The sequence below is a fragment of the Cyrtonyx montezumae genome, unplaced genomic scaffold (genome assembly GCF_038088225.1).
Source record: "Cyrtonyx montezumae isolate F1298 unplaced genomic scaffold, pur_monq_1.0 scaffold_18, whole genome shotgun sequence".
NCBI classification, from domain to species: domain Eukaryota; kingdom Metazoa; phylum Chordata; class Aves; order Galliformes; family Odontophoridae; genus Cyrtonyx; species Cyrtonyx montezumae.
Genome location: NW_027071914.1, coordinates 16578126 through 16602426, shown reverse-complemented (window position 1 = coordinate 16602426; position 24301 = coordinate 16578126). Strand labels below are relative to the sequence as shown.

The following is a 24301-nucleotide window of genomic DNA, read 5'->3' as shown; positions in this document are numbered from 1 at the left end:
CTCTGCATGGAGACACCAGGGCCGATGGTGCCACTGTCCAGATGTGCAGTGTAAAGACATGCAGGGGCTGCAGTACAGATGTGCAGGTGCCCAGATGTGCACTCCTTGGGGGACGTGCAGCTGCCTGCAATGTGGGAGCAGGAGGACCAGCTGCAGGCTGTGTTTTCTGCAGCACCAGCCCCGTACGACTTGCATTCTTTCCCATTGTCTTCATTTTTCTGTAATGACTTTCTGTGCTCGTCAGCTGCCATGAGTTTTCCCTGTGACTTTACGCAAGAAAAATGGAGACAAAAAGTTATCGTTAAAAAGAACAAACCCGAAGATATTAAAAACGATTTTGAAATTGAATTCATCCCTCAATAATTGCATCGGCAGGAAGGCCGGTGGCAAATTGAATAAGGAATATTTCCTAATTGCACTTCCCCGTGCGGGGCCGTGGGCCTGGGATGTGGGCACAGAGCCATCCCACCCTGCAGAGCAGTGCAGGACACAGAGCCCGGGCTGACACAGCCCTTCCTGCACACACCCACTGCACCAACACTTTCCCCCTCCTGGCACCAAATGCTGCCATTCTCCGGACGTGCATTGCTTAAAAAATCATTTGGTGCCACAAAAACCTGTGCTTGAGTCTTTTTTTTTTTTCTTTTAAGCACTTCTGGAAGCAGGCAGCTTCCTCATCCATCTTGTATTTCCTGCTGTGGCACTGCAACTTCCCTGCACCGAGCAGGACCTGCTCCCCCACGGGGCAGAGGGGGCAGAGGGGGCAGAGGGGGCAGGGCTGGGGCACGGGGCTGGGGCACGGGGCAGGGGCACGCTGCGGTGCTCGGGGTTAACTGTGGGATGCCATCATAGGGACAGACAGAGATTTCTTTGTGCCAGCTCGGGGTGCCCCTGCTCCAGGAGTACGGCTGGAGCCGGCGTTGCTTTGTGCTGCAGCCCAGGCTGACGCTGTGTGCCCACGGCTGAGCTGACAGGGACAAAGTGTGGAATTCCTGGCGATCTGGGGCAGGGAGGTGTCTCTGGGGCAGGCACTGAGTCCCGCTTTTATTCTCCTCCTGAGGTTCAGCGCAGAGGATCCCACACTGCAGTGAGTAGGGCTAACTCCTGGACTGCCCCAGCCCTTACATCTGTGGGACCACCAGCACAGCTCCGTGGGGTCCAGGACCCACAGCCCCACTGACGCTGCCACCTGCAGCCAAAGGAGGAAGGAGAAATGTTTCTGTGCGTAACTGGGACTTTTCCCCATCCCTTCAGCCACCACTGCCATAACTGACACCACTTGGAACAAAAAGTGCTTTCCCAAGAGGTAAGAAAGTCACACTGTCTTCGCTTCCAGCTACAAAAACCATGGCAACCACACAACAATCAGAGGAAAGAGGAAAGCGATGATAATGAGCAGATCCCAACTTTACCTTGGGTGCTCTGAGTCAACAACGGCAGCCGTGGAAAACTACAGCAGTGGGAACCATGAACTGCACCTCATCCCTGTGCGTGGGAGCCCAGAGCCGGGCTGCTGGGCCATGCTGGGGTGGGCTGTGCTCCCTGCAGCAGCCAGCAGCACGGCTGGGGCACCCAGAACACTGCAAATGGGGCAGGGGGCTCTGAGCAATGATGGCCCCTCGGCCTGGTGCTGCCCAGGGAGCTGGGAACTGGAAGGACATGGCACCCAGCAGTGGGGAACTGGGAAGAATGGGCTCTGTCCGACTAACCTGATCTGTAATTAAGTCAGTGCTCCATAACAGCAGCACTTTTAAGGGAACAGGGCTTGTGTTGTGTATCTGGTTGGTAACAGATGCAACATGGCACACGTTAAATGAATCAGAAAATGCCCGATGCCTCAGAAATGCAATTACAGCAGCAGATTCCTCCTACGGTTGCTCGAGAGTCCTCTGGGATTCAGCTCTTGACTCTGTCCTAGTACCGAGAGCAAGGAAACAGCATTCGCTGTAAAACATCAGGTCATCCCTCGGGAAACAAAGGCCGGAGTCATTCTTCAGGAGGGAGCGCTCCGTCCCGGGAAACGGCGACTGCAAAGTGATCCTGGAAATAAGTCAGCACCGAGAGCAGCGTGCAAGGGCACAGCAGAGCCGAACAGAACAGCTCTGCTCCGGACAGCGGGCGGTGCTGGCAGAAATCGGGGAGAACGAGAGCGTCCTAATGAGAAACAGCCTTCCTGTTCGTCTTCAGTTCCTCCCTAATTATCTCAGCCACAACCTGAAAGCAAAAAGGTCCGACTGCACCTGCGGGGGGGAGGGGGGGGCTGCAGGAGCCGGCCTGCCCGGTGTGCGGGGACGTGCCCAGCGCCGGCCGTCGTGCACGGCCGTCGTGCTCCTGGTGACGGTGGAGCAGCGGCTCCTGGAGCCCCCAGCTGCCCCCCCCCAGCAGCACCAGCCGTGCCCCCACTCCCCGCCGCAGCCCCGCACCGCCGCGACCCCCCGGCGCCCTCTGGCGGCTCCGCTGCCTCCAGTCCCCCCCCCCCAATCCTCCCCTCCTCCGCCGCAGCTCCGGGATGCGCTGCCGGCGCTCAGATTGGAGCACCCCCGGGGAGGACGGACGGGCGAGCAGACGGGCGGATGGACAGAGAGACGAACAGACAGGTGGACAGTGGGATGGAGAGACAGACAGACTGGCAGATGGATGGACGCGCTCCCAGCTGCATCCCAAAGCAGCCCACGGGCTCAGTGTGCTCCTCCCTGCAGCACAGCTCAAGGCCACTCCGCAGGGACAGTTGCCCTTCCTGCACAGCTCACCTGCGTGACAGCAAACAGCTCTGCCTGCATCCCTCTGCCCTTTATTCCTTGCCCCCAAGAGCTCCCTCCTTTGCCGTCTTCTCCATCCATTAATAGCAGCTTTGGGCTCTACGCTGTGATTACAAGCAGCCTCGTTTTCGGGCAGAGCAGAAGAGAAGCTCTCCCCCTGGTGTTGTTCATGCGGTACAGTTTCATGGTCCCCCCAAAAAAGAGAGCAGCACAGTGCCAGAGCGGACTCCTTTGTACCAAAATGATTAATGGGAAGCAGAAGAAAAAAAAATCCATGTGCTAACTGGAGGTTGCCAAATAGCCTGAAAAAAAAAAAAAGGGAGTTTTTCAGACCTCCATTTTTCACTTATCTCACGTGCTCCTGAGATGACCCATCCTCTGCAAACCGAGGCACACCTCCAGCTGAAGGTTCCCACGTAGGGAACCCCACAGCCTCCGCCTGGCCCTGCCCCTGGCCGTGCCCCCCTCCTCCAGGCACAGTGGGATGCCCACTGCTCGTATGAGGGGGATGAGGAGCAGCATGCAGGGTTGGGCCTGGCATTGGTTTATGTCAAGGCTGCTGCAAGCTGCCAGCTTTTTTTTCACCTTATCTCCTGTCAGCTGCCTGGCAGGCTGCAACTGTGGGGAAAATGGGAAGAAAAAGGTCTAACAGCACTGGGGAGTTCTGGTGATGTGCTGAGTCCCAGCCTGAGCACACAGGGATGGGCAGGGAGGCTGTGGGATGGGGCCATTGGGCACCGCACACCCACCACAGCCTCTTAGCCATCATCCCCTGGGAGGTCTGGGGACAGAAAAGGCTTTGTAGCAAGAGAAGGGAAGGGGACCAAGCACAGGACCTGTACCAGCAGCAGGGCTGTGCCCACTGCCCAGGCAGCAGGCAGAGGCCCCGCGTGCACTGGGCACAGGGTGGGAGGCTGGATTCAATCCTTGTCTTTCACCTGGGCTGGAGGCCAGCCCCAAAATAGCAGTCCAAAAACAAGATCACATGAGAGGGAAAAAATAGCAAGGCGAAGGATTATCCATACTGCTTTGTCTTATGTGGGCACAGTGCAGCGGCCCCAGTGACAGCGGGGCTGTCCCAGCCCCACACATGCCGCCCGAGGCTGGACTTCACCTGGAAACCATCACCACCCCATGATGGTGCTGATCTGAGGACACCACTTCTCCTTGGAGCCCTTCCTGCACGCTGCTGTGAGTGCTGTGAGAGTGGGTGTGCGAGCACGGCTGCGGGCGGGGGGGTGAGGGGCACGGTGACCCCCCGACCCCGCTGTGAGCATGGGGCACGGCCCCTGCGGGCACTCGGCCTCACCATGGGCATTGCAGCCTCTCCCCAAATGGTCTGCAATGGGCTTTTGTGGTTCCCACGCTCCCAGGCGGGCTCGGCTGGGTGTGCACAACCAGGGGGAAGGGTCAGGGGTTCGTTCTCCTCCCTCTGGACTCAGACTGAGGACGCGGACGGAGGCAGGAGACATTTCTGTGCTCAGCGATGCCGCTGCAAGGTGAGCAACGAGCGCCGGCCCGGAGCCGGGGCATCTCGGGGGGGCTGCTTTGACAGCCGTGCTGCAGAAAGCTCTGCCCCTGCTGCTCGCTCCTGATCTGGGAGCACAGCGGCAGCGCAGACAGCGGCTCCGCCGTTAACGATTCACGGTACCTCTAAACCACGCCAAGAAACGCGCGTTATTTACGGCTCTCACGCAGCACAACCGCGGGGGCAGCGGAGCGAGGGCTCGAAGGAGCAGCACTGCCGGGGCCGTGCCCGGGCCGGGGGGGGGGAGCGGGGGCCGGGACCGCAGCGGGGCTCTGCCGGTGCCCCCCTCCCGCCGCCAACCGCGCTGTGTTTGTGCCGAACCGCTCGGCTCGGATCCGGATGGGCTGCCCGGCGTGAACCGAGCCCGGCTCCGACAGCGGCGGGGGAACGCTGAGCTCTGTGCGCGCTCCTTTACCCGCAGCAGCCACGCGCAGTGCCCGCACCGGGCGCGCTTCCCTCGGGCCCACCCTTATCTCGCCATTGGAAAGCCTGGAAAGCCCCGATCCGCTTTGACCACGGGAGGATGGCAGCAAACAGCAGCCGCCTGCCCGCCCGCTGGGTGCCGGGTGCCCGCTGGGTGCCCGCTGGGCTCAGCCCCGGGGCGGAGCGGCAGTGCCCGCTGAGCCCGACACGGCCGTGCGGGCCGTCCCCTCCCACCGCAGCGTCTCTCCAATAGGCTCGGCCGCTTTTTTTTTTTCTTTTCTTTTTTTTTTTCCCCTCTATGTTTTTTCTCCGTCTCCCCTTCGCTCTGACACCGGCCAAAAGCTCAGCCCGGCGGCGGCAGCTCCTCCGCGGGACCGTGCGGGCGGTACGTTACCCGGGATGCTGCGTGCGGCCCCGGGCGGGGATGTGGCTGCTGCGGGCGGGGCGGCGGGCAGCGAGCATCCCCATCTCCGTCCCCATCTCTGTCCCCATCTCCGTCCCCATCCCACCGGGCAGCACCCAGGAGCATCCCCCGAAGCCCAGGACGCGGTGCGGAGGGGCTGGGAGGGGCCCGGGTACCCACATGCTGTCAGTGTGCCCCTAGCTGGGGTTCCCCACCTGATGCTCACACCCCCCCCCCCCCCCCCCCCGTGGGATGTGGGGACCAGAGCAGTGCCTGAGGGGGCTCCACGAACGCACACGTGGGACGGGATGGGGGGAAGAAGGGACAGGTTGCTCCTGCAGGGATGTTAGGATTTCGGATGTGCTATTTCCTCACCTGTCTGGGCCAAAGCCCCCAAACCTTGCAGGTGTCATTGAGCTGCTGCCACTGGGAGGGCGGAGGGGTTGAAACCAATGTGAGTTTCACTGCAATTTCAAAATGGCTGCGAATTAACTGGAAGCTCCGGCCAGAAACTCGGATCTGAATTTGAATCCAAATCTTTAAAACGTTCTATTTTGCAAGACATACGAGGGCCATCCCAAATTGGAAATTTGGTTGAGCACTGTGGTGGCTAAGAAAACAGTAAAAAAAAAAAAAAAAAGTACAAATTATTATTAATAATGATTTCCTTAATAGAAACGTCCCAGGGCCCACCCTGGGCAGACCCCCCAGACCCATCACCCCCTGTGCCGATGGTGGGGGGGTGATGGGTGGGGATGGCAGTGGGACCAGGCCCCTGGTGGCCCAGGCTGTGCACACACAGGCACGGGTCTGGACCTCCGTTCCCCGTTGCAGCTCTCGGCTTGGCAGTGATAGCAGGACAATGCCTGAGTGTTCTCCCTGCAAATCGGGGTCAGTGCAGCTCCCTCCAGCCACTGCTCGCTGTGTGGAGCCACTCGGGTCGGGGCTGACCACAGTTTGGGTCCGGGGAGGCCTCAGGCAGCTCCAGCCCTTTGGATAACCTCCCCTTCCAGCTCCACCCCACCCTGGGGAGAGCCTCCCCCTCCCAAGCTCCCCAAATGACTCTGGCCTTCCTCCCACTCCCAAGACCTCGATCTTCCTCCCACCCCAGCAGCTCATCACGCAGCTGGCCACAACGGCACCTTCAGTGTTATTTCCCCAGCAGTGATGCAGCTCTGGTGTTGGTGCTCAGCTCTCCCCACGCTTTATCTGAATTTTCCTCTGTGCCAAATGGCATGAGCAAGCTAAAATGCTCACAGACATAGCGGGGAGCAGCAAGGGGGGAGCACGGAGGAGGTTGACCTCACCCCACGCACCTCAGCAGGGCGATCAGCGATCAGATATTCTTTGTGTTGGGCTCCTCTGGTCTGGCACGGGCAGCAGTGACAGCTCACAGCAGCAGTGCAGAGGCAAGGCTGAGTGCCAGGGCCATAGGGAGAGCAGTCCCTGCAGGCTCATCTCAGTCTGTCTCCTCTTGTTTCTTCGTACTTCTGATGATGCATTCACAGAGCAGACCAAAATCTGATCCTCTTAAATATTTGCTTTTTCTTCTGATGCCAAGTCAGACATTAGAAAATAATAATAATAATAATAAATAAAAGGGCTTAGTCATTTAGAAGGGCCCTTTTCTTCCCTCAGCAAGAAGTGTGGGGGTTTTCCTCCTGGAAGAGCTGTGACACAGGCCGTGGCTCACCTGGAGCAGTTGTTTCTCTGTGCAGCCCCAGCGCTGCTGCTGATGCAGTGCTGCATTTTCTGCTGCCACGCACACACTGTGTGCACTATCACAAGGAAAGATCCAGAAGCAGTTCTGCTGGCTTCCTGCAGGAAGCATTCCCTTTTCAGCCCTGTTTCCAGCAGCTCCTGGGGGCTGTGTGAGGCCCTTAGTGCTGTGGTTGGGTAACCAAATGGCAAACGCTTCCATCCATTTCTCAAGAAGTCCATAGCTGCATGACAGTACGTGGGAGGAGGCAGGAAAAAGGATTTTCAAGAGATACTGCAATCCTCAGCCACAAACAGGCACATTTCTGCAGGAAATAAGGCGAGCTTTAAGGGATTCATTAGAGAAAATTGCAACTTCTCAATGAATTCATCACCAACTTTTCCTTCCGTGGGGTAACAGCTGCTGGTGGGTGCTCACGTCAGCCCCAACCCCGGGCTGTGCCCTGCAGGACCTGTGCTCCTCGGGCCGCTCCCATGTGCCCGATGCCACCTCCTGCTGCAAAAATAGATGGTCCCTGGGCACAGACCAACCCGAAAGATGGTCCTTAGCCACAGGTCGGACAGCCACCGGTCTGCAGCTCGAGCAGAGCGGGGCAAACCTTGGTGAGGTTTGACAAGCAGGATGCCAGCAGTGCCCAAGCACTCTGACAGAGCCACAGGGCTGGAAGCACAGGGATTTCCTTCCAGCCGCAGATCCCAGCTGCTTCTCAGGGACACGCTGCACCCAAAGTGCACTGAGGACTGATGTGGCCCGGAGCACTGAGGGAATGGACAAAGAAACGCCGGCCTGGCAGCGGGTACAGGGCACGCCAGCACTCACGTTGTGTCCTGCAGCACCTGCCAGGGAGCATGGGGAGGATGGGCACAGCTGGCACTGCCCTCTGGCACAGCACAGGGGCTGCTAACACCGCTGCTCAGGGCTGGGGCAGCTTTAGAAATCCCACATTCACTTCGTGCAACTGCATGGTCCTGCGCCGGAGGCCTGGCTGCCTCTGCTCTTTAAGCCACTCACAATAGAAATCTGTTTGCAGAAGAATTTGCTGAAAACCAGTTCAGCAAGAGAAAGAGGCACTACTGCTTTGTCACATTATCTCTGCCCCAGTGTCTGGCAGGGCCTGAATGGATGCGATAATCCTCCCTCCCCCTCCTCTCATTAAACAAGAGCAGCCTGACTCAGTATTGCTCACTAAGAGCAGTTAGCACTTTTCACCCTGCGTCCAACATCGGTGTCTCTCTGTTAATGCTGCTGGGGCAGATGCCAGCAGATGCTGCAGCCCAGCAGAGCAGTGCCCTGGTGCAGGATGGCGGGGTGGCTGGGGCACAGTCTGCAGGGTGCAGAGAGCTCTGGACACGCAGTAGCACCAGGCCCTTCTCTTTCCTAAACCTTGTATAACAAAGATGGTTTGTTTTCCCAGCTGCTCAAAGAGGCAGGAAAAGGCTGATACTCATCTGAGCCTTCAGACCTGCGTGTGCAGCACAGCTCCCCTCCCTTGTTTCTATTCTCCCAAACTCCCCAAGCCTGAGCCCTCCCCAGAATGAGACAGAGGCACCTAGAGGGGAATGAAACCACCCTGAGAAACTGCACCCACCAGAGCAGTGCCTGCAAGGCCAGAGATAAGGTGAGGGCAGAGCAGAGGGGATTAAAGTCGCCTGTTACAGACACGCGGTGGCACATGGGTCACGGGAGAAAGCAGCAGAACACAGAAACCCATCCCACAGAGGGAGAGAGCCCGACAGCAGCAAGCCCTTCCCATCCACGCAGCTCTGCTGCAGAACACATGCAGAAGGAGCCACAGAAATGCTCTGAACCGCTCCTCCCAGGATGTCCCTCACCTTCCCATTAGCTCTGCCCTTCCCCAAGCCCCCAGAGGTGCTGCTAGCAGGTGGCTGCAGGTCAACCCAACCACGAAACGTCAATTTTCTGCCTGTGGTTTTGTAACCAAAATTCACAGCAGCGCTGGGAAGGCTGGGGATCAGAAAAGGGGCAGAGAAGGGATTCTGTCCCCAGGCCTGCTGCAGAGCGGGGTGCCCACTGACCTGCATGGTGACAACCCCAACCCTTTGGTCCCCTCAGACTCACTCTGATGTGGTGTTGCCCTCCCTACGGTTTGCCCACAGCAGTCTAGACACAGGGCCGGGCGTGACTCACAGCCCTCTTGTGCTCAGAGCATTTGTTCCCACTTCTTAATTTAGAGCCGCGCTCCGAGAGGAGAAATCTGGGCGTCAGCCTTAACCTTGGGACATTTCTTCCCACGCCTCTGGCGTTAGCAGTCTGCAGGTCCCACCTCTGGGTGAGTCCCTCCTTTCTGCTCGGACTTCTGTTTCCACGCCAGGTGTGCGGTGCTCCCGCAGTGACCCCAGTGCCTGCAGCACCCCGAAACCCACAGCATCCCCAGCATCCCCAGGCTCAGCCGCCTCCTGTGCTGGGGGCGTGCATAGGGCAGCAGCCCCCGGCCCGGCATTTCCCTCCTCGCTCCCGGCCCCGCTCTCTGTGCGGACAGGAGGGGGAGATCTTCACCGCCGCATCTCAGCCGGAGCGGCTCCGCGGAGCTCCGCGCGGCTGTTCGGTTGCAGACGAGCGCTCCGATGGGCGCGTTCTCCATCGGGACTTCCATCTCTCTTTGTATTGAAGTTCTGAGCGGAGCTGACTTGGGCAGAGGGGCACGGTGGGGTCAGTGCTGTGGGTGGTGGCTGTCACGCTGAGGAGCTGCGGCCGTGGGGCAGGTTTGGGCGGTTGGGGGCTGGCGTCGTTCGGAGGAGCCCCTCCAGGTGTCCGAAGCTTTGTGGATATGGGATGCTTGTGTCCCGGGCTAGACAGGTTTCATGCTGCTTTCGGCTTTTTTGGCTCAGTGCACCGGGTTTGAAGACCTGGGATGTCCCCACCTTCTGCCACCACCGTGCTAGGTCTCCGGGGCCCCGTGGTGTCCCCTCACCCCGCGCAGGTGCCCCACGGCCGGGTCCCCTCCAGCTCACAGCCGTCCCCACGCCTTCCGGCCCTGCCAGGCTGCAAATAGCCGGCGTGGGTGGCACCTGGGGCAGTGCCCCACGACGCACTGGCTTCCATCAGACGTTTGTCACTGCAGCTGTCTGTCCTGCGCTGCGTTGGTGGCGGCGGCCGCTGATCGCAGGGATGAGACGGGGCAGGCAGGCTGTCAGAAACCGCCGGCTTCCTCCGCGCTGTGCCCTGGGGCAGGGCTGTTTTCCTTGGAGCCGCGGTCATCGGCAGCCTCACTGATGTCTCGTGGGGACAAATTAGTGCCCAGCTCTTGCAGACACAGGTGCCTCTGCCAAGGGCTGGCACGTCCCACGTGTCAGCTGTGCTCCCCTGGCTGGAAATGGGGCGGCACATGGACCCAGGGACCCTCTGGGCTATTCCAAACTGAGAGCCCCCAACATTTTGCCCCAAAACCATGCGCCATAGGACCATTCAGGTTGGAAAAGACCTCTGAGATCATCTGAGTCCAACCTCTGACCCACCCCCACCATGCCCGTATCTTGCTCCACAGCAGCAGGAGATAGATGGAGGTGCCTGCTCACCAGCTGAACACAGGGATTCATTATCCCCCATTAATTATCTGCTTAGATTTTCTCGCAGAACCTCTCACCCACATCTGTAAAGGTTCAGCTCTGAACTTTCTTTCCTCCAACAGAGCAGAAGGATCTTTCCTTGGGAACACTCCTTGCGTGTTCTCATGCACTGTGGTTTCACACAGTACGGCACTTCTCCAGCTCTCAAGTCATGCAGATAAGAAAATTATTATTTACTGGAGGATTTTCCCAGTAATAGCAATTATTATCTCAAGTGATTGTTGCACTATTAAGTCACTGAGCAACAGTGTGCACAGCAAAACACAGCCCAAGCTGTTTACTCAGGCACCCATAGCTACTAGATGCTACAGTTAAAGATGCTGAACTAAGAGCAGAAGTCTTCCAGGCAGTTTTTCTCAGAACCTAACTTGACAAGCCATATTACCATCATAGATGAGTTTAAAATGAGGATAATTAACTCCCCTTGCATTTTTATGGTAGTAAATCACTGCTGAGCTTATGGTGAGCCCAGAAAGCAACTGATTTTCCTTGGAACTGCACAGACTGAGGCTTGATTTCTGAGTGATGATGTGTCTACTGACGGTTAACCACGGGTATGGATGTGAGGTTTCACTTGGCCTGGAGATGAAACCTTGAGTTCCAGCATCCTCTGCTTTTCTAGAGAAGGACACAGCAAAAGTCTGAACCCAAACTCAAATCCTCATTTTGAAGCCAGAGCCAACCATTGGTTGAGCTGGGCCAGTCTCCACAGGGGCAGCTGAAGGAAGCATTCCATCTGACAACACAGGCAAATTCCTGCTTTTTGCTCCTCCATTGAGACACACGCCTCATTAGCAGCAGCACGATGACATTCCAGCCTCCTTTGGGTGATGAGAGCTTGGCACAGCTGGCAGCAGGGTGGTGGAGAGGGCACCAACAAGGTCCTCACCTGGAATCTGAGGCGTTGCTCGGGGTGGGGCCCGCAGCATACAACAGGAGAGCCAGATCATCCCCTTGGCACGAGGGCACAGCATAGTGCAAGATCTGGGGGTGAGAACCTGTCACCTGGTGTCGGGCAAATGGCTTTTCTGGGCAGAGCTGGGATGCGAGAGTGAGCTGCAGAAGGGCTGGAGGAAAGCACCCGTAGCAGAGCAGCAGAAGGAAGCTGTGAGCAGCCTGCCCGGGGCCAGGCAGGGCTGGCACTGCCGTCTGTCTGTGGGTGTGTGGGGCCGGAGCCAGCAGCCGTGGGGCAGCCACACCTGAGCCCAGACGGCCTCAGCGCTGCCAGCTCTGCGGTCTGACATTTCGCAGGGACAGCGGCAGTGGGAGCGGTGACGTTTGTGAGCTGGGCAGCATCAGCCAGCCTCACCTCCAGCCCCGCAGGGCTGCAGCAGCCCTCCCTCCTGCACTGCTGTCCCGCTCTGCGGCAGCCCTGCACGCCTCCTGCTGCTGCTCTGAGCTCCGGGAAGCAGAGCACACACAGACCCACGGCAGGGAGAGGGGTGCAGAGCCAGCTTCAGAACACTGAGCACCAACATTCTCAAGTGACACCACAGCTCAACTACCAGGACCTGCCAGGAGAGGGGTCCCTTCCTCCCTCACCGCCCCCACCCACAGTGGAGCACTCCATCCTACTTTATACTTGCCTCCTTTGATGCTCAGTGCAAAGCTTCTCTCTCCTTGCCCTTCACTGCAGAAACAGCAGCCTTGTGCTTCCCTGTCCAACGTATTCTTTCCACACAATAGATCCCACACATCTGGCGTGCACTGGGATTAACAGTTAAATCCCACACATGAGACAATGGGATCTGCATCTACAGCCAGCCCTGCTCACAGACTCATCCGTGTTCCTGGTCCGAGCCCAGGCAGGTTGCAGAGAGCAAGACCCTCCTGGCACTGCTCCTGCTCCCAGGCTGGGCCAGCTCCAGGAGCTGCAGCTGTAATTAAGTTAATCACCAGATTGCAGAAGGGTGTGGGTGGGGAGGTAGGAGAGGCTAGCAGGCAATTAGAGAGCAGATCATCACTTTGTTTTCCTGTTTCCCCATGGATGCCACTGCCTTGCTGAGATGATGTACAGCGTCCCAGCCTGGAGAAGCACAGAAATTGCATGTGGCTTGAGCAGAGCACCTGGCTACAGGCAGACCTTTACCCCAAGCCATGCACGTGTTACCCAAGGGCTCCTCTCTCCTGAAGGAAGTAGGGAGAGGATCATAGAATCACAAAACCATGAAGGTTGGAAAACACCCCTAGGACCAAAGTTCAACCACCACCCATCCCCACTGTGCTGCAGATCCCAGGGCCACCCCTGCACAAGGAAACCTCTGCTGAGCTGATCCTGCCTGTATCGCTCATGGCCTTTTATTCTGGGGTGAGGAAATCCATCCCTCACAATTAATTCCTAATGCTTACAATGAACAAAATCTCCATTTTATCCAGTTCTCTCTCTGCAGCTCTGGCAGTTCTGAGATCCTCCTAGCATTTCCCCGAATCTGTACCCATCAGCCCAGGTGCTGAGGGAACCACCAGGGCAGTGTATGGGGGAAAACCAGAGCCAAAGCTCCTCTAGCATATTGTACCTGCTGGAACCATTCTCGCATGTCCTACCTGAACCTCCGGAGAAGAGACTGCATCATTCCTGCTGGGCATCAGGCCCACGGGGGGCAGTGCAGCCTGCTGGCACCCCGGGATAAATGTGATTCCCTCTTTAATGGAGAAAACAACACTTCCCAAAGCAAAACCAACTGCAGCATCCCACTGAACTCACGAGGGCCTAACTCAGGAGACACTGATCGTATTAACTGGAGGCTGAGAAAACCCCAGCAAATCCTGATTAGCTGACTTCTATTTGAGGCATTCTCTGCAATGACCATCTGAGCATCTGAAAGACAATTGCCATTAACCAACACCTCCAAGCTTGCTCTGAAGGGATGCTTAACAGGGCTTCTCCAGAACGTTTCTTCCCAGTGCTATAGAAAGGATAGCACCCAAAGCCAAGAACAAATTTAATGCATTTAAGTCACTCTGAGCCATAATAAGAGAGATTTCTGGTTTCCTGCAGACAGCAGCCAGGTGCTGTACAAGTACAGCAGCAGTGCTCCATGGCCAGGGCACTGCAGGGCCAACCCCAGCAGCACTGAGGCTGAAGAGCTCAGACACATGCGGTGCTCCATGGGGCTTCTCATCCAACGAACAGAACAGCGACCTACGGAGAGCAGATCCATTCAGAGAGGTCAAAAAGGGTCTAAAGGGAAAGAAGTGGGGAGAGCTGGACAGGAAAGCACCGCATATGCAGCACAGCAGCGGACAAGTTTGGGAGCCCAGCCATTCTGTTGGGCTTCTACCCCCCAAAATAAGGCCCTTGCTGTTAACTTAGGTTCAGTTTCTCTCTCGCACTCTCATTTTTTTTTTCTTTAATTCCCATAAAAACCTAATGTTTTCTTGCCAAAAGTATAATAGTAGGGCCAGGAGCTGTAGTGTGTGTGGAGTACCGACTGCACAGTCATAAAAGTCTGAGAACAGCAGCACTATTTAGCAAGGAGAGACAATAGGAGTGGAAAATTGTGTTCATTCAGCTTTTCTTCTGGAGTCAAAGGCAGCTGGCAAGCACTGAGCACCTCCTAAAAATAGCAAAAAAAAACCTTAAAGGAAATACGTGAAGGTGAAGGAAACGTTTCCAGCAGAGCTGTTCTGTTAAAGCTACCCATAGATGTTCTTGGCTGTGCAGACCTACAAGCAAAGAAGGAATGCACCCTGGTCTGCAGCTCACCCACATCAGCTGTGCTGCTGGGACCCCATGCGGAGCCCACGGCTGTGGGGTGGGCTCCTCTGCTGTCCCCATCACTCTGAGAAGGGTTGAAGGAAAGTAATTTCCAGTACATTGCACAACACTGCTGGCCTTGATTAATGCTCAGCGAAGCTCTAAGGCCTGCCTAGCACGTTGGGTGACGGGCAGGCTGCTGCCCACAGAGAGCCTGGTAGCTGGTGCTGAGCTGACCTGCTGGGACCAAGCTATGAAACAGTGGAGGTGGCTGTAAAACTTGGGTTGGGTCCCTTGGAGAAAGGTTAACGCTTTCAGCTCAAAATGTGTCTGGAGCAGGTTCAGGGCTGCGGGCAGTATGGGGGGAGCTGGCTGCGAGCCCATCTCAGGGCGAGATAGGCACCAGCTGGGGAAACTCATCTCTGATGCAGTGCTGCTCACTGGACACTCTTCCAGCCAAGCTGACATATGAAACACAACGAGACTGATTCTGCAGAGAAGGCAGCGGGGAAAAGTTTAAAGCAGCACCTGGCCAGGACCTGCCTTTGATCCTGCAGCACTCAGAGCAACCTCAGCCATGGGACCCCAAAGGGATGTACCTGAAAGAAAGGGATGAAGCCTGGGAACTGAGCAGAGGGGCTGGGCATGTTTTCAACAGCAGTGAAGTCTGATTTCCAAGATTTCAGTCCTTAGTGACCAAAACTTTCGAACAAAAGTTGGCACTTGCATGTATTTTTATCTTCTTTACTCTTTGGGGATCCACTTGGAGGAGTAGTTTCCCTTCCTGACAGACGCATTTGCAAAGCTAAATGCTTACGGGCAAATGTTTGGAGGTTATACAAAGATTCTGAGAGCCAGAGCTCTAACCCAAAGAGCATTGCCTATGAGAGGCAGCGTTCTCATGGTGGTTTAAGTGCAGTCTCTGGGCTCTTGGCTTTCTGTGACAGCTGGGATGCAAGGCTGCACAACTATGGCACCATCTAGATTCAGAGTTCCCTTTTTCCACACACAGTTGATCACCATGTGGGTACATCTCCCCTTCAAGGCCCAAGCAGTGGATGTCTCCCCCGCCCTCATCTCCCAGAATACCAAAATTGTGTTCTGATCCTCAGCGTGTGCATGCCTGGGCCAGGTGGAGGCCACGGCACGAAGCAGTGCTTGCTCTGTAGCGTGCTGCCCGTGTTGCAATTCTAGTCACAGCCAGCACGGGAAGGTGGCATAGCAGTGAGAGCCATTAACCCGGGGCTGCTGCCTCCTGTGGCTTCCAATCCGACACTGGGTGCTTTCCAAACGCGTTTTCCACCGTATAATTTTAGCGTGTGCGTCAATAGAAAGCAGAAAAGAAAACAGAATTCACTGCGATACAATTAGAGGGACTGCATCCTGCCGACCCCATTCCTCCCACTGCACGGAGCATCACTTCACCTGCCCCATCCCTCCCTGCCCCTATATGACAGCAGCGCGGGCAGCTCACCGCCCTGCTCACACCTCCCATCTCCTACAGCTGAGCCATGGCTGAGGGGGAGATAACCACCTTCGCTGCGCTGACCGAGCGCTTCGGCCTGCCGCCGGGCAACTACAAGAAGCCCAAACTCCTGTACTGCAGCAACGGGGGCCACTTCCTAAGGATCCTGCCCGATGGCAAGGTGGACGGGACGCGGGACCGGAGTGACCAGCACAGTAAGGACCGGCCGCGCTGCTTGGCTCTCCTGCTTGGCTGCATGCCCAGGAAGCAGCCTGGCCTGGGCGTGCAGGCAGCAGTGCAGCTGGGAGGGGTGCTAACGGCAGGGGATGCATGTGAGGGGTTCATTGCAGCACGCAGGCAAGCTGGCAGCTGGAAGATCAGGCAGGAGCTGCAGCCCTGCACACACCTGCAGCTGTCACAAGTGATTCGATGGCATCTCTGTCCCTGGGTCGGGCAGCAGTGGCATGGCACACGCAGTGCTCTTGGGCAGCACAGCTGTGCTCATCACACATGAATCGGGGGCTGGAGCTTGGTGTGCTGGATGTGTTGTGTCTGTGTGCTCTGCATGCAGCATCCTCCCGTCTTCAGTAGCTTCCCTTTGCCCTATGTGGCTAATTAAGTTCCTGCAGGATGCCGAAGTCCAAAGGAGGCAAGAACAAGGCTGGCCTGCAGCCTGCAGCTGCACCTTGCCCCAGCAGCTCTCCTGGCTGAGCCCCTCCCCAGCAGCCACCTGCACTAAGTGCAGAGCAGCTGTGCGAGGGATGATGCAGTGGCACAAAGGGCTCTGTCTGGGAGCTTTAAGCTCTGGGGGCCACTGCACTTGCAAAGTGCTCAAGAGGATTTGGGAAATGGGAGCCCAAGGAAGTAGGGCTGGATTCTGCCCTGCTCAGCTGGCAGTGCTCAGCAGCACAGCCTTTTATTCCATATATCGAGTGCTTACTGGAATGTAATTGGGATCTGCAGTTATCCAGATCTCATATCTGGTTAGGAAGGAGCACTGGGAGGGGCCCAATTGGCCTTACAAATTCTAGGAAAAGCACTTCTTTTTTTTTCCCCTTTAAAACCACAAACGCCCACACTGCTTTCTCTCTGAGCTTAACCTTTCCTCATGCCTCCATGAGCAGCAGTGTTCTGAGTATAAACACCATTCCCTGCTCCTTGCAGCATCCCAGCAGCCCCGAGTCCCCCTCCCCAGGCTCTCCAGCCCACCCCTAACCCCACCACTCTGAGCCCTGCAGCCAGGGGCTTGTGCTGGGAACCCCTGCCAGCCAGGAACCCCCTGCAAACGATCCTGTAAACGTGGATATCTGACTGGACAAATATTTACAGAGCAAACCCGGCACAGGGCAGTGTGCCAGTGGGAGCTGCCCCTCTGGGCACGAAGCACTGCACTCCAGGGTCCTGCCCATGTACAGACACTGGCACCACTGCTCTGTGCCTGTGGTGCTCCAGGGAATTCCTTCCTTTTATCTGACATCACCTTGTCAAGTGCAAGGCACAGAATGAAGGAGGATATCTAAGGGGAAATCAAGAAGTCACTCATCCGAGGCCCCTGCACCCAGCACTAAGTGCATTTCTGGTCCTCTGCTGCAGTGCTCAGCATCCCAAACCTTCAGCACGAAGTGAAAAAAAACATTACGTGAGCATTTCAGACTCTTGAGGAGGAAACAAGCTCAAGCTCCTTTCCAAAAACAGCCTTATTTTACAGGGAAGAGGTAACAATACTCTGCGTCCCACTAAGGATTAAGTACATTAAAATAGAAGGAAGGAGCTGGAGCTAAAGCACCCACTTGTGCTTCACTCCTTGGGCACCACGCGCTGGAGAGCCATCCCTCAGGGCTGCTCCATGGGCTGGAAGCTAACAGGACATGGCTCAGGGGCGTCTGTAGGATGGCTGCGTTGTTATTCAGGGTGAGGAGCAGTGCCTTCCCTCTGTCTACTGCACTTCTGCATCTCACAGGACCCAGCTCCTCAGGGCGCAGACCCTCCCTGGCTGCAAGGCACAGTGCCCTGCAGCGCCGGTACCCGAGCTCTGTCCGTCCTGAAATACTTCTCCGAATGTCACTCCTTAACTGTCCCGTCAAAAGCACGTGGGAAATTTGCAGATTAGAGTCGGAATTTAAACCCTAATCTCCCGTGTCCCATTTCAGCGTCTTAACTAAAAGGCTGCCCTTCCCTTGATGTAAAAAAAGACAAAAATTGGTCTTTGGTTCCCCAAATGTGGCTGTGGGGTTTCTCTGAAGGGGAGGGTTCGAGGAGATGTTTTTATTACACTCTGTGCTGCTTCTCGTAAGCTCTTTATAATTCAGACCAAAAACACCCTGCTTGCCTTCCTAGCACCTGAGCCACTCTCTCTCTACTTTCCCTTTTTCCCTTTTCCTTTTCGCATTATTGTTGTTTTCTTTTTCCTTCCAGTCCAGCTCCAGCTCAGTGCGGAAGATGTGGGCGAGGTCTATATAAAGAGCACAGCGTCGGGGCAGTACCTGGCCATGGACACCAGCGGGCTCCTGTACGGCTCGGTAAGCTGCAGCAGCAATCTCACACTGCTGAGCAGTGCCAACCCAACCCTCTGCGGGGGGCTGGGGCTGCCAGGGGGCTGCAGGAGTGGAGGGAAGTCCCCGAGTGGAGATCTCTCATGTTTCCCTGCTGTATCCCCAGCTCTCCTGTCACACACAGAAGCAGTGAAAGCAGCAGTGTAGGAGGGATGGCACGAGGAGGATTGTGTATTAGAGAAATTTCTCCTCAAAGGAGCAGTCAGGCATGGACACAGGCTGCTTAGGGAGCAGGGAGTCACCATCTCCAGGGCTGTTCCAGAACGTGGGGACGTAGCATGGGGGACAGGGTCAGTGGGCATGGTGGGGTGGGCTGGGACTGAGGATCTGAGAGGTCTTTTCCAAACTTAATGGTTCTGTGATTCTACGATCTGGTGCCCAGGAGCTGCAGGACAGAGAGTCATCAAAAATAACCCAGGTCTTGGAGACCCATTTATAGCAAAGTGCTCATCCCACAACCCTGTTGGTAGGCTTCTCAGCCTCACCAAGGAGCTGCTTTGCCCCCCGTGCTGCTGGGACTGCAGAGTGGGTCAGGAGTGAGGCAGGAGCGATGCCAAGGCCCGTAGTGCACTGTGCAGTGGGCACAAGGAGCGGGCAGGAGCCCCCGAGCTGCATCCTGCCCCACGGCACCGCTCTCACCACCCCCCCACGGCTCTCTTCCAGCAGCTACCGGGCGAGGAGTGCCTGTTCCTCGAGAGGCTCGAGGAGAACCATTACAACACGTACGTCTCCAAAAAGCACGCAGACAAGAACTGGTTCGTTGGGCTGAAGAAGAACGGGAACAGCAAGCTGGGGCCGCGGACTCACTACGGGCAGAAGGCGATCCTCTTCCTCCCGCTGCCGGTGTCGGCCGACTGAGCCCCACGCCACAGCTCACAGCCACCCCCACCCCGGCGCCGGCCGCCTGCCCCCGCTGCCCCTTGCTGGTTGTCCAACAAGAAGCCAAGCGTTAGTGCCCCGAGCTGTAGGTAAAGGCTTGAAGCAAACCAGAGCTGAGCTGCTCAGCCCTGCACGACCCATCGCGGCGGTGACGAGGAGGACGGCCGTGCACTGGGATGTGTGGCTTCCAGCCCGGCTGCTGCTGGATCCCAGCACCCCCAGCACTCCGTGTTACCCCATTTATCCATCCAAGTACATCGCTGCCAACACGCCTTCGAGCTACTTCAAACTGTGCTGCCGTTCGTGTTACCAAGTGAGCAGAAAGCTTGCAGATAACTTCACCAAAGTAAGCCAAGCTAAGGCCAGCCAGGAGCTCTGAGTCCTCAGCACCTTAGAATATTGCTGCACCTCACGCTAATATCTGCCACGTTATTTGCATTTATTTATTAAGTAAATCTCTCTCTGCCACAATTTGTAAGTGCACGCAGGCACCAGATCCCCTGACACCGTCCTGGAGGGGACGAGGCAGAGCTGGAGCAGAACAGCAGCAGCAGAGAGCTGTGGCTCGTGAGGCTGAGGGACGTGGTGAGCTTCCTCCTGGGTGACGGCCGGGATGGGGACACGGAGCCAGAGCTGCGCTGCTCCTGAGCACCCCTTCCAGCACTTCCCTCCCTACAGCCCCTCCAGCTCAGCCTGGCTTTCCCTATTGGACAGCAAAGGGAAAAAGGCATTTAGGTCCATAGAGTAATGTCACATCGGTAAACATTCCATTGCTGAAATTACAGTTCTAGGTCAGTGGTGAAAAGCGCTCCTCTTCGGATTGAAAAAGATGGGTGATTGCATTTATTTTACCTTTATTTTTGTATAATAAATCCTTGGAAACCGCAGACGTGTGTGTTTGGTGGGAGCACTGCACTGCTCTGCAGCTCCCTGGGCTCCCCGTGGTGGGACACAGCATCAGGTGTGTCCTGTGCGAGCTCACTGTGTGCACAGAGCTCGGGGGACTGCAGACCACTTCCAGTTCTCACTTAACAGCCAGAAGGGCTGGGGGCAGGGCTGGGCTCACTGCTGGCATGGCACATGGGGCCCTGCACGGGATGTGGGGCAGGAACACCTGGTGTAGGGCTGGGCCCTGCAATCTCTGCTCTCACTGCACCTATGGACTTATAACTGCTTAATGGCAGTGCATAGGAGTTCAGAAGTCTGACATTTCAGCTGGTACTTAGCAGCACTGAGCAGGGCTGAGTGCCAAAATCCCAGCACCGGGGCAGCAGGAGGGCAGGGACAGGAGGAGGACACGGCCACCCGTCCTGAGCACAGCTCTGTGCCAAACTGGGAAGTGCTGCGGGTGATGTTGGCAGTGGCACACACAGAGCTGTGAGCTGGGCCAGGGCAGAGCAATGTGGACAGCAAGCGGCACCAGTAGCTCGCCTAAATATTGTGAGAAACCTCCCCGGGAAACTCCGTGCTGTCACTTAAGTGAGAAAGGAGAGAGTGCACACACAGGAGATCCGGGTTGCTAATTAAACTGGAAAGTTGGAAAGCGTAACCGCGGTTGAGCTGCACTGCCTCCCAACACCTCATTAACCGCGGAGCATTCCTCTCATTAGACTTCTGCACTCAGAAATTACCACCTCTGATCCACACTTGACACCCAACTGGGGGAAAATGTCAACACTTTGTCTGAAAAATAATCCCCCAGGAGCCGCAGTGATGGCTGCAGACGGATGAGCGAGCGGGGATGGTGGTACCCAGAGAAACCACACTCTGCCCAGAGAGCTTTGTCCTCAGGGTGAGAGGTGAGCGGAAAAATAAGACCTACTGAAATTATTATGCTCTCAAAGATCTTCCCCAGGAGGTGCGTGGCTGTGGGGTCCCCATGGAGGGGCTCTGTGTTCAGCTCAGGGCTCGACCCCACGGGATGTCCGTCCGGCCCTGAGGAGCAGAGCATCAAAGCTCACAGCCACCACCGAACGAGGAGTGCTGCTTTTTTGCTCTCCGTGGGTTACACGGGAATGAAAAGTAAAGGCTGGGACGGGCTGCCCGCACTCCCCGAGCCAGCGGGTCGCTTTAGCTGGGCAGACGGCACGGGTCGGCTCCGTCCCTCGGGAACCCCTCTTCCAGCAGTGGGTTTATCAGAGCAAACCCCCCCTCCGCAGCGCACCCCCCCTCTGCCCGCGGCCGGGGCTCCCCCGCCGTGTCGTCCCGCCGGCCGCCAGCAGGGGGCAGTGCTGAGGCGCCGTGAGCCCGGGGGGCGGCGGGGGGTCCCGGGTCCGGACCGGGAGAGGAAAGGTCCAGCAGACCCTCTGCCCCAGAGCACGGCCGTGGTCTCCCTGTGGCCCTGCACAGGCCGGGCTGTTTGTAACACACACAGTGGATTGTTCCGTGGGCTCCGGGTGACCGCCAACCTCAGCTCCCCACTCAGGTCCCGGTGTGGAGGAGCCACGCTCACCTCCCACACCCCTCCCAGGGCCCCAGGCAGCTGCAGCTCAGCTCGGTTACCTGCTCCTCGGCCCTTCCTGGCTCTCAGGCTTTTCCCTTCTCAGCTAACTTGGTGCTGCAGGAAACTCTGCTTCCCACATTAAGCAGATTGCCTGCACCAGCGCAGACAAATACATTTATCATGCTGAATTCCTGAGCCATTACACTGCGGAGTTTCCGGGATATGAATCCTCTGTCTCTCATATCCTCCCCGGCCCCGTTTCCGGAGTGGGGCCGCTGTGCATTCATCACCCGCAGCGCAGAGCATCCCTCAACCCCACTCAGAGCCTGGCTGCGCACTCAGGGCATGAGCTGCAGCTGTGGGAATGCTTGGGACGAGCCCAAACCACTCCCCACCACCCCAAAGCCACAGGTTCACTGCAGAATGCCTCTTCTCCGTTTTTCCAAACCCAATTTCCTCCCTTTGGATAAAGGGAGCTGGGAAGGAGCGTGGGCACCTGCATCCAGATGTAAGAGCCAACTGCTCCAACCGACCTCCCCAGCACGGGGAGCTGCAGGGCCCACAGCCGAGCAGCAGGCGGGGGCTGCTTCTGGGGCAGCGGTCTCTCAGGACTGTGCAGCCCCCCATCCCCACGTGCTCCCATGTTGCATTTCAGATGCACCCGCAGCCTCTCGCAGTGCCAGCAGTGGGCTTCTCCTCTGGGCTGCCCTGCCTAAAGCATCCGAAGCTCATTTGTCTTGCAGCTGAAGTGCGTTTTTTTTTTTTCCTTCTGAGACGTGAACAACTTCTGTGGATCCATCTGGATGTTATTAGGAAAATGTTCTGGGTGCACGGAGGCTGCTGGCAGCTCCTCGCTCGCCTCCTCTGTCCCGGGCATATGAGGCAGGGAGTGATGCACGCGAGGGGCTGGGGCTGTGGGTGAGGGTGGTGGCACGCGAAGGGCAGCAGCCAGGTGGTGTGGGTGGGTGCTGAGCCCCCAGGACATGCCCAGCACTGTGGGGCCACGCAGGGACTGACCTCAGTAACAAATGTGCAGATGAGATGGGGAGCACAGGGTGGGGACCCCACGCTGCCCAGCCCTTGTGCTCCCCAGGCTGCTCCTCCCTGGGGCCATCCAGGCATGCCAACCCCCCAGCACAGCCAGCACCTTCCTCCCCTGCCCACCTGGGGACAGGGGGACATGGAACAAATTGCAAGGACTCCTCACTGCTGACTAAATGCACACTGCTGCTCCTCAGCAGCCCCCTCCCTCTTGCTACCCCCTCTCTGCACTCCTTTAGCTCAGCCCTTTCCCCTTCTGAGCAGTGATTTGCAGCAGCCCCAGCCTGCTTGTACAACAGCACGATTCCCTCGGGCCTCAGCTGACAGCTTCCACGGCTTTGGGTATGTTTTTATTTAGCCATTAGTGCTACATCCTGAATGTGGCTATAAAGCACATTTATCCTTTATGACTTAACTTGGTGCCAAATCCTCCTCGGCGATGGCTTGTGCTGGGGAGCGCCCGTGCTGTGTTTGCTGCAGGCTTTGCTGTGCTGTGCCTGCGCTGACAGCTGGCGCCGAGCTGGGGACAAAGAGAGGGTGGGAGGGACAAAGAGGGGGGTGGGAGGGACAGAGGGGACCAGGGTGGGTTCTTGGCACCGCCGTGCCCTGGGCACAGCAGCGTCACTGCGGGCACAGTGCTGCTGGAGCAAAGTGCATGGCTGGACACGGTGCCCGGTCCTGATCACCACGTGATGCCCGAGCAGGATCCAGCCCTTCTGAATGGCGACTGCAATTTCCAGTTGGTCACATGTATTGAAGTCACACCTTGAATGTGGGATAAGGAAAGGAGGAAAGAATTGCCAAGGCACGGCCGTGCAGTGATAATGGTGTGAGCTCCTCGTGCTGCTGGGCGCTTGTTTTTCAGAGGACATGACCTCAAGCTCAGGCCCAAAGCCTCCAAGAGCACTCCCAAAGCAAAGCCAGCTGCAATGCAGTGGCACCTGAGTGCAGGCATTGCTCGCCCAGGCAGACCTGTCCTCGTGCACCAGTTCAGGTTTCCTCATCCAGGTCCCTCTGAGTACCTGGCAGTGTGGTGGGAGCAAGAGGGCAGCCCAGAGGCAGCCCACAGTGCTGGGTGTCCTTACTGAGAACAAAGCTCTCCTGAAGTGCTCCCCAGGGTCAGCCCTGACCCAGCAGCACACAGGAGCATTACTCAGATGTCATTTACCCCATTTGGAAACTTCTTTTGCCTCTCCAGTGCCATATCCCTGTGCCCAGCAGCCCCAGGCAAAGCTGGCTTTTCACTACAGGTCCAACAAAAATGCCCATGGGGGGGCAGATGCAAGGCTGCAGTGGGACAAATCTGCAACAGCTATCAGATGGACTAAGAAAAAATAAAAGAGGCAACCCCTTGCTTCCTGCCCACGCTTCAGTTGTCCCACATGATCATGTTCTATACAGGATGTATAAGTACATCAAAATGCAACTTTCTAGGCTTTTCCATCCTGCTGGGGCAAACCCCACACATGTGGGATGGCACAGTGTCTGATCTCAGCCCCCACTGCTGTAATTGTGCTCAGCCCTCCGCCAGCTCTGCAGCAGTTCTATGGGGCTTTGGGGTTGGGGTTTCCTTTTTCAGTTGTTTTGTTGGATGATATATTTTTTAGTTAAACCGTCCCTCTTAACACTTGCAATCTTCAATCTTTTCAAAAACTCAGAAATCCAAACAAAGTTCTGCTCTGATGAAGGTGAGAGGATCAGAGGGGACATCCCAGGTGGATGCTGGAGCATGCACACAGAGCTGTGACGCCTGTCCTGTGCCATGGGGTGCATGGCTCCTCTCACCTTCCCCTTAGTACCACAC

The 24301-nt window shown here is 56.9% G+C and overlaps 1 protein-coding gene across 2 annotated transcripts; it reads left to right on the top strand.

Moving 5' to 3' along the window:
• Positions 1–5030: 5030 nt before the first annotated feature.
• FGF1 (fibroblast growth factor 1) lies at positions 5031–19900 on the top strand. 2 transcript variants are annotated; one of them, XM_065734939.1, is made up of 4 exons: positions 5031–5095; positions 15622–15797; positions 17998–18101; positions 18801–19900. In XM_065734939.1, the coding sequence occupies exons 2-4, from the start codon at positions 15629–15631 to the stop codon at positions 18990–18992; spliced, it is 465 nt and encodes a 154-aa protein (XP_065591011.1). In that variant the 5' UTR covers positions 5031–5095; positions 15622–15628; the 3' UTR covers positions 18993–19900. The 2 variants fall into 2 exon arrangements, with proteins under 2 accessions (XP_065591011.1, XP_065591010.1); XM_065734938.1 differs by having other exon boundaries at positions 5032–5095; positions 18798–19900.
• The last annotated feature ends 4401 nt before the right edge of the window (positions 19901–24301 follow it).

What these genes read in the sequence shown, in the direction of transcription:
- FGF1 (XM_065734938.1), top strand. Translation starts at nt 15,629, where the DNA reads ATGGCTGAGGGGGAGATAACCACCTTCGCTGCGCTGACCGAGCGCTTC. An exon ending in GGACCGGAGTGACCAGCACA is followed by an intron (nt 15,798 to 17,997) that starts GTAAGGACCGGC and finishes TTTTCCTTCCAG; the next exon opens with TCCAGCTCCAGCTCAGTGCG. An exon ending in GCGGGCTCCTGTACGGCTCG is followed by an intron (nt 18,102 to 18,797) that starts GTAAGCTGCAGC and finishes GCTCTCTTCCAG; the next exon opens with CAGCTACCGGGCGAGGAGTG.